The sequence below is a fragment of the Photinus pyralis genome, unplaced genomic scaffold (assembly GCF_008802855.1).
Source record: "Photinus pyralis isolate 1611_PpyrPB1 unplaced genomic scaffold, Ppyr1.3 Ppyr1.4_LG4, whole genome shotgun sequence".
NCBI classification, from domain to species: domain Eukaryota; kingdom Metazoa; phylum Arthropoda; class Insecta; order Coleoptera; family Lampyridae; genus Photinus; species Photinus pyralis.
This window is the reverse complement of record NW_022170511.1, coordinates 48,663,916-48,673,830: the sequence shown is the minus strand read 5'-3', so window position 1 is coordinate 48,673,830 and position 9,915 is coordinate 48,663,916. Positions and strand designations below refer to the sequence as shown.

The following is a 9,915-nucleotide window of genomic DNA, read 5'->3' as shown; positions in this document are numbered from 1 at the left end:
GGGGAGAAATTCTTGATCAAACAGAAAAATAATTTTTTCCCAAAATATACCCAACAAACATGCATAAAAAATACATGCATCGCAATCTTGTATGAATTTTTCATCATTTTGATGCAGTACATACTGCTCTCCCTCATAAAAAGTGAAAGGTGGGGGAGGAATTGAATGCAACTTCGGTTTAGGTTAACCAATTTTTACATAATTGGTCTTATTGGAAAGACCTCTCTTTGTGTAATCATATTTTACATGAATTGTCTTTTTAGTAAATGTGATGAGTGGTAGAAGCCGTTTTTTAAGCAGAGATATAGTGAAAATACGAACATTCATGAATTTAAATTGCAATATTTATATTCATCCAAGTTGGCTTTGAAACATAAGAACACGTAACAAGAGATAATTAAAATAATAATTAAAATTAACACTCGATACAAGTTTTTAAATTATGGACAACAAGTAAATTATTAAAATATAAATTAAATAATAAAAGTTCAAAAAACTAAAAATTAGATTTGAAATATTCAATGTGTCTGGCACTATTTTCCATACAAAGACGTATCTCTGCCGAGTACTTTTTTTGCCGTGTGTTTCTTTTGTTTCAAAGCCAACTTGGACGAATACTACAATTTAAATTTGTGAATGTGCGTATTCTCGTCATATCTCTGTTCATGAGACAGATATCAAAATGCGATTTTCACTGATATCTTCACCTTTGCATCTTATTTGATAATATCATATAATAATGATATCGTTCCATTCGAAAGTTGGAAATCATTTTTTCAGAGCTTTCCAACGACGTATCACACATGGGGGGTCGCTATTTAAGATTTAAAAGTTGTGGTGGCTGGGGCGCAGGGGGTTGGAGGGGGTGCGTCGCCAACTATGTGATTGTGATTCCCCCTCCGAATTACCGAAACGGATTTTGATTTTTTTAAATATCTCGTTTGTTTACTAAGACATGGGGGATGGTAAGTTTTCAAATTGAATACGAAGATACGAAGATTTGTGTACTGTGAAAATCATACTTAAAAACTTTCCATTGCTACGGAGAATACTTACAAGACTTCCAAAGCCTTCTAGCGTTCTCCAGTCTGTTTTTCATGTTCTTAATAGAGCTTTAAAAAGCATTCTAATATCCTTTTCAAACGATCCTAAACAGGTTCGTTGCGAGTTCTGTTTAAATGATAGCGGTCGTGATGGAAAGACTTCTAGTTCTCCTTCTATTGCACTAGAAAAGCTGTACAGTTCTATGCAAAACATTCTGGAAAGAATGTCGAAAGCCTCCTATCCTCAAAGTCCTTCGTTCACAGAAATTCAGACTAATATAGCCTAGAAAGATTCGTTTCGAATCCTTCTTAAATTAAATCATTAATTCTAATTACGAATTCTTTTGTGTAGGAGTACCCGCCGCGTTGAGTTTGAATCCAGGATTCAAATCCCCGTTTATCCCCTCAACTTCTCAGATATCGTCTAGACATTATGGTCTTCTAAAGCATTTTTCAGAGCTTTTTAATAGGCAATAGCCATAGGCCATAGGAAGTTTTCCAAAGCTTTCTAGACCATTGCCACTGAAAAGCATAGATATTACATAAGGACTTTCATCTTTTCATTGATAGGCGACCCTAAACGCAGGACTTCGAAATCTCTACAAAGAAAAACCGGGAAAGTACTGAGAAAGGATGGACGACTCTGCAAAACCCTTCGAGTGCTAAAACCCAGAAATTCTAAAAACTGTCTCTACTCTACAGAGTATTGATCTTCCCCGAGCATTTTAGTATTTTGTAAATTCTTATTAGAAATTTTGAAACTTTTGCCTGAACTGCGTAAGTCCTTTCGAGACACGTTCCATAGAACCTTTTCAGAATTGTCTATAAAACCTAAATAAAAATAAATAAGCGGTTTTTTAGCATTGGAAAGCTTTCGAGAGTCACTTCAGCGCTTCTCGAACCTGCTCAGAGCTACACGTGCATGCGGTTCTATGAAATGCTTGAAAATCTCTGGAAAGAGCTTAAGTAGTTCTGGTAAAGTGCTAGAGACCTACGACTCTTGAGTTTTTATTTCCATTCATAGCGTTCCAACGACTTTCGTAAGCATTCAAGACTCTCTTTAAGCACTTTTTAGCACCTTTGGACTACTATGACTTTTACGCACCCTTTGTGGAGCAGCAGTAAGGTGATATAAAAGGTTTGGCTTGTAAAGCTCATGTTTGTTCTGGTTTTGAGGTGCTAAAAGAAGACAATAAAAAGCTATGGAAACATCCTAGAAAGCTTTAGGCCTTGGAATGCCTTAGATTAATCTTCTGGCCATGATTTCCTTAAGGGATTTTGGAAAAGATCTTTTACACTAAACCTTTCCTAGCGCCTTTCGAGGATATTTTAGGGCCTGGTAAAAAACCAGATCTAGAAAAGGCTCTAACAGATCTTCTAATACTTTAGAAAGGCATTTCTACAGCACTTGAAATACTTTGTAAAGAACTTGCGATTTCTGAAACGGTTTCTCAAAAGGTAGTAAATTTCAGTCTCGAGTTTTGTAACAAACAACTTGAAATTACTTGGTGATTTCAGATACCTAACCTTCTTGAATTAATCATGGCAGCAAACTCAGTAATCACAGTTTCGACCCTCTGAATACGTATAATATTAAAAATCTGTATTTGTTACCAATTTCGGTTTGGAGAAGCACCAAAACAAATTTAGGTTGATCTTCGGATAGAGTAAAGCCGAAGGACTCGACTCGAAGTTGCAATTTGAGAAACAAAATTGTTATTATTAATAAAAAGTTGTGAACAAATTTAGAGCTCGTAGAATGAGACGAAAATGTAAAAATTAATTGAAATCCATCATCAGAAAGAATGACACACTTGGCATGAACTTTTCAACCCTCATAATGGGAACATACGCAAATATGCTTTCGCACTGAAATAATTAGGTTCTTTTTAATTCAAACAGTTGAGGGATTAATATGTCAGGTATATCTATTTTAATTTAGTGCGCCCCTATAATGTAACAAAATTGACTTCAACGTATTTTAGATGGTATGATCGATTGCTCCGACAGCGAGTGTTGCACACATGCAAGTTGCACGGACCACATAATGTGTTTATCTAGTAACGATCCGGTAGAAGTGCTCTTACGGAAGCAACCTCCTTCAGTAACCGCCTCTTTTTATCAAAGGGTGAAATTTTTAATAGAGGAAAATTCGGTTCAATCCTACGCGCATATGGACGAATACACCGAGAGGTAAGTGCGATAGTTTTAGTTTTTTTGTCTATCGAGTGTAGAGCTTAAGTACAGCCCCACGAGGGCCGTAGACACGCAGACAGCGCGGCCTCACCGGATCAAGCTCTGCACGTTATTATAAGCGGAGACCGCTAGGGCCGGCCCGGCTGCTTTGCTCGGGCACCGCACACCCCTGCGGGCCCCGTCCCACCCGGCCTTTCCTCCCCCCGGGCGCTGTGCTCCCTCATGCGAGTAGTATTTGTTTTAAACAAGGGTGGAATTCCCTCAAGTAACGCGTGCGTGCAATTTTAACTACCACTATTATATCGATGGGCATCGGGAGTCGCAGCGCCAATGGGAAATCACTGTGTCTTGTCTAAAACCTCTGTGTGCGTCTACCCGTCTCAGAAGCCCGAGTCGCTCAGAAGTCGGACTCGTAAAAAGTCCATTATGTAGCGTAACAAACATCGCCGAGAATCTTTTTAGTAACTGTTTTATTTACTCATTTAGTAGACTGATAGGTATGTATCATGATGGTGGTGGACACAAGTTGAGCAGCCGATGTTGTTTCACTTCATACCTGCTTTATAGAAGACTCATGCTGCGCTCGTTCGGTCCGTCCGTCTTTATGTCTGTTTGTTGCTAGTAGATCTTGCTAACTTGTGTCTGTCATTGTCTGTAGCTAAAAGTACAATGTTTGTTAAGTTTTGTGTTTCGTCATATTGTGTTTTGTTATTATTATTGATTGTAGCTCAACTGAGCGAGCGCGTGGAAGATAGAGAGTTTGTCTATTTGATTGTCTGTCACTACAAATGTATCATTACCTGTGTGCCCCCGCAACCTTAAACTTTACCGTTAACGTTGCCAAGGCACCTCGCTTACGTAGTACATTCGCATACACACACCAATATTTTTAAACGTATCACAGTCAAATGACATAATGGTGTGTGCATGTAAAGTATTGCCGTGTGATTAGTAATTGTCCTGTCTTCTGTGTCCCCTATGTCGCTGCTGCAACCTTCACTTGTAGCGAGTTCTGGAATTCCTTTACACCGCGGTAAGTGGCAGCATCTCCCCATGTTCTTGTCTGTCTGTTCGTATGTCCGTGTGCTGCCTGTAGCCTGCGCTCCCTTATGTTCGTCCGTTCTTTATGTTCGTCCACCATTTACGTCCTTTTTCTTTTACCATGCTTTGTATTCATCCCGGGCCACTTACAAGTACCTACGTCAAATAAAAACTTGCGCTTTCATTCAAATAATATTAGTACTTGTAGCTGGCCATATTTGACTTTTGGTTGCGGCGAATGTATCTGCTATTTCTGTCGCTATTTCATGTGTCCGTACGTATCATCTCATGGTTCATAGTTTCCTAGCGTCTCATTACAACTCTTAATCACATTAAATGTTTTACAAGCTGCAGTGGCTACCAAACTTTCACAATCTAAATTAGTTAAATTAGTTTCGAGTTCAATTAGTTCCGCTAGAAACGAAAGCCTCGAACGGCCATGGCCAATAATTTGGAACTATTGCAGTTTTTAGGACATGTAAATTATCCATCTGTTTTAGTCTGAGACAAAAAGAAATACTACAAATTCGAGTTGCTACATCAAAGAAACAACATTGTACACGTTCTACAAAAAACAAGTAACAATGGATATAATGACGGCTCGGCCGATGTTCCTTCCTTTGTCTACGTGTCATTCTCAGCTGACCCTTAACCTTTGTGCAACCTGTCCTCAATCTACCTTTAACCTGGCCCTTTTGCATCGTTGCATTTTGACCGACACAATACACTTCACCATGGCGTCAGGTGTAATGAATTATTTCGGCTTTGATTACGTGCACGATAGTACTTGGGGTTTTTCTTAATGTAACGCGGGCCTTTTAGAAAACTTACTTTTAATACATCGGTGGCGCCTAGACGCATTCACAAAGACCTTAAGAATTATTTAATAGAAATAATTCATTGCAACACGTAATAGTTAGAAAGTAACAATACCTCGAACTTGATGTTTTTATAAACGATCTCGATGTTAAGATTTCTATCGAATTAAGTTCATGAAGAAGTAGAATACATAATGCTTGCACATTTTGTTGTTTGCTGCAAACATGTTGAAAAAATACAGGTCTCTGATCGAGATCGTGGTACTGCAACATGTTTGCAACAAAATTAGCTTAAATACATATTACTGCTTTGGATCAATGCAGAGAAGTGCATGTCGTTACTGAGCTATTGGATCACGTACTTAATATTTCCAGCTTCAATCTGATAGGTCAGATTTCACTAACAAATAAAAATCAATTAAGATTAAAGCATACTATATATAAAAGCTTATTACATATTTCATTCCGTTCACAATGAAAGTTTGAAATGCGGTTTTCTATGTCTATTTGTATATTTTCATTGTGTACGGATGTAATTGTTTAATGTTTTTGTGATATTTGTAAAAATTGGTAACGGAAATGTGTTAACAGTCGTGTTGCTGTCATGAGAGGACAAGTCATTACGCCTCAAGGGTTAGGAATTGTAGGCATACGAGTTTCTGTTGACAGAGAATCGCGATTTGGATTTACCCTAACTAGGCCAGGTGGATGGTAAGTCCTTTTTATTATGGTGACATTGTAGTAATTGAAATACTAAAAGGAGCATTTTGATCAGAGCGTGCTCTTTAGGTAATCCTTATTCCTTAGGTATTTAAACCGTTTCCTTTTCTAAGTATGTTCGTATAGCAAACAATAAACTGAAAGGGATGAAACGAATTTCTTTGAACAGCCGACTGATTTAGATCGCTACATATTTTAATGCCCCAATGATTACAACATGGAGACAGCGACAAATTCTTGCAAAATGAACCGTGAATTCCCTTACATGGTGTTATAGTGGTTTTATCGATGGTTTGGTACATCTAGAAAGGTATGCAGGGTAACTTTACCGCAGAATTCGATTCATCTAGAACTTTCTTAGAAGCAACACTGATTAACAAAAATTTCTTAATCCCCGAATTAGGTAATCAATCATTTTCTCTCACTGTACGTTTGCAGATTTTTTTGATTTTGTTTTGGTTTTCAGTCCAAGATACCTAGGCCGGAGACGGGCACCTATTGTGAATCTCATTCATCACGTTATAAGCAAAATAGATTTTAAGCATTCTTGCACTCGGTGTGCTTCTCGTTTAATGTACCTAATGTAACGATCAAAAGTAATATCCCTCGAATACCTTGATGTTATAAGTTTTCCATAAAATTCTGTTACCATTAATTAAGGGAAAAAACAATCTAATATACAGTGTGTAACAAATTCGATACATTAGCTAGCATTGGTATCTTGGGAACTGTGAAAGGTAGAGGTAGAGGTTTAATGGACGTAAAGTTGAATATTTCAATGCTGAATAATTTGTTAAAAAGCAATTTATAAAAATTCCTCTTGCTTGAGGAGAATTTTGAAAAAAACGAAAAAATGAAATTTTAGTTTTTAACCTTTGTTTACGGCTTGCTTACTGATTATTTGGAAAAACCAAGAGTAAGTCATTTTTCTATGATTTGTAAGAAAGTGATTTTACTTTTTCGATGCAACGTTTCTACTTTTAGATACCATACGGACTAGCATTTTTTTCATTTTCGAGTAGCTTTTGATTTCCCAAAACTAATGATTTATAACACTTGCTACTAACGCTTTTCAATAGAAGTTAACTTTTCGAAGTAACTGACCGCTCTTCAATTTTGAACGAAACTTTAAATTACTAAGCATAGATCATAAGTTTTGGAAGATCAAAGCTATGCAGAAATAAAAAAATCGAGGTTCGTATTTTAAAAAATACATCTGATGTTGGTATCTAAAATTTTGAAAAATAAGGTTTTTCCAAATAATAAATAATAAAACCGTAAAAGATAAAAAGAAAATTATGTTTTAGTTTTTTTTTTATGTTATAGGTATATCCGGAAGTAAGGGGAATTTCAAGCTTCCTGGCCTAGGTAGCTATTATAATTACCGTTTCTTGAACGGTGCAAAATTTCATCATATGTCAAAGTTTAAGATCATTTTAAACAACTTTTAGGGAGAAATTTGTTTCTGTCTGTATCTATGTAAGTACGTACGTTGGCAATTTACCGAGATTTTATTCAAATTTTGAATATATATTCGGCATACGGAAACGAAAAACCCTATCTTTCTGTGTATACAACCTACAAAAATTGTGCTAGGTTTTATCTTAAAAAAACGGAGAAAAAAATTCAAGATTAAAAAATTGAAGTATTCCTTTTGGGCAAACGGTTCTTGTGATTTCTTTGGAATTTTGCGAATGTACACTAGGCACAAAGGATGTACGACTGTCGTAATGTACACAAACAAGCTACGAAGCTGCTCTGTCAAGAATTTGACACCTGGTTTTATTTCCTTTTTAACGTATTATCATTAAAATACGCAACTTGACCAACATTTAAACAACCCTCTCGTGCTGATGCATCAAATTTGTAACACCTTGTATGCAACAAGTAAATCAGAAGATAACAGAATTTATAAAGAAACACACAAAAATCATGAATATAATTTATACAGAGGCAAAGATAATAAAACAAAACGAATTAATAATTTGTTTTCATTCCTAGAAGTAGTATCCATTCTACTGCCGAAAAATTTTCAAGGGCGAAGCGAAGAATAACTAATGACTCTGCATTAATGGATATGTATATTTATTGTAATTCCCTAACAATCGATTTCAACATTATTGCTTTAACGTTAGTTGACCCCTGATATTCTAAACAACGAAATCTTCAATTTAAATATATTTTCAATGTTTATCGCAAGGACCGTTCGGCCCTTACCAGCAATAAAGTTCAGGTTTGCGATTTACTGATCGCTGTTATATTATGGTACACATCCTTTATCTATTCAAAATCAATCAATCGAAGAAGCTTGGATTAGAATTGATCGTTACCCCAATGGTCGTGTCATTATTTGCTGCACCTACATCCCACCGAGTTCTGATTAAAGTGTCTAAACACTAAAAAGCTCATATAAAATCAATTCAAGCAGAATCATCCAAATGCAGAACTCGTACTCTTGGGCGATTATAACCTAAGCAATGTTCGTTGGTTTTGGAAGCCATTATCGCATAATGGCAGTTTACTAATTCGTTCGCGCATATAATAACAAAATCGAAACAATTTGATGTAACTTCTGCGGTACCTCAAGGAACTGATCCTGGTCCTTCACTTTTTTTAACATTCAGAAATGATGTATCGTCAGTTCTATCATCAGATCACTGTCTTCCTTTTTGCTGATGACCTAAAAATCTTGAGGCTAATTGAGAACGTTCATGATGCGCTGATGCTTCAACATGATCTGGTACAACTGGAAAAATAGGCATCTGCAAGTGATCTACAATTGAATATCAACAAGTGTACCAAATCACCATCACGATCTGTGTGGTGAACGACTAGGAATATTAAAATCAGTGAAATCATTCTGGACTCGAAAACTTCCAACGTCATTATGACTACATTATATCGAAAGCAAGCAAGATCTTGTACCTTATTCATCGTCACTGTAAAGACTTTTAACAACGTGATAGTGATAGCACTAAAATCATTGTATTTTGCCTTAGTTCGATCGCATCTTTACTAAATTGTTGTTTAATTTGATCACCATACTTGACAATACTTGATACTATTAATAACTTCAACACGAAGATCGAAATATTTGCTACATCGGTCACAGTCTTGAAAAAGAAACTTATCGACGCCTTGGCATTACTAGTACGTTATATTAATAGTAGTGTGAAGTGTTCACCTTAAAATACCTCTAGCGTAAATAAACAAATGATTAAAAGTAAATTTTGACATTTTGGCTTTGTCGGTGATATCTCACCTATTTCCAAAGATTTTTCAAAAATTTCAGATGCGGTTTTTTAGTCACAAAAAGATACAACTTTGCCCCCAGTTAAGCTACACTGTACCGTTACGGAGACCCCGAATTTGAACCACCCTATACACTCGAATGTCATTTATTGTGTGTGGTGGGAATTTATCACTTTAGTGAAGAGAAACAAATAAAAATCGCAGTCAAATATGTTCCCCTGGATAGTCATACGTTGAGTGAAAACCGTATGAGGATATCACAGTTCGTGCTGTAGTTATCCTTATCAAGGGTCGATCAAAATGCATTAATTTACTGTCGGCGCGGGCGTTCAAAGTATGTAGCCCTAAATTTGAGCCTTAATAAAAATAACAGTTCAACAGATTTGAATGGCATTTCTAGGAATACTCTAGAAAGCGTTGGAGATTTCAATAAACAAATTATGGAGTTGCCTTTTTTGGGATTATTAATTTAAAACTACCATTTCCAATAATTTCAATATTTTATTTTTCTGGTGCCAAATATATTCACAAAAAGAAATAGTTCAAGCCCATTTAATTGCACGTTGTAGAAAAGGGCGTTTTTCTGGGTTTCCACGTAAACTTCAGAGCCATCCTGTAACGAAATGAAAACCACCCGATCATATTATTAATTTTAAGTAAGTTGTTAACTGAACCTTTTCCAACATTTGTGGTGGTTCATTTCAAAATTGTATTAGAAGGAAGTAAGATAATTATGATTTCGGCACCATAAATGCACTATTTTGGAAATTTTGCCAAAGCCTCTTAAAAGACTTACGAGTAATTGACATTATACTAAAATTTATGTTCTGAGTTCTGGGTAAACC

At 36.1% G+C, this 9,915-nt stretch overlaps 1 protein-coding gene across 1 annotated transcript; it reads left to right on the top strand.

The window, feature by feature from the left end:
• The first annotated feature begins 2,958 nt into the window (after window positions 1-2,958).
• On the top strand, window positions 2,959-5,891 carry LOC116169210 (teneurin-a-like). Its single transcript, XM_031485237.1, has 5 exons — window positions 2,959-2,965; window positions 3,029-3,236; window positions 4,246-4,272; window positions 5,690-5,809; window positions 5,888-5,891. The coding sequence occupies exons 1-5, from the start codon at window positions 2,959-2,961 to the stop codon at window positions 5,889-5,891; spliced, it is 366 nt and encodes a 121-aa protein (XP_031341097.1).
• Window positions 5,892-9,915: the final 4,024 nt, after the last annotated feature.

Coding starts and splice junctions, on each gene's coding strand:
- LOC116169210 (XM_031485237.1), top strand. Junction 3,237..4,245: donor ATGGACGAATACACCGAGAG/GTAAGTGCGATA, acceptor CTTCACTTGTAG/CGAGTTCTGGAATTCCTTTA. Junction 4,273..5,689: donor TGGAATTCCTTTACACCGCG/GTAAGTGGCAGC, acceptor ATGTGTTAACAG/TCGTGTTGCTGTCATGAGAG.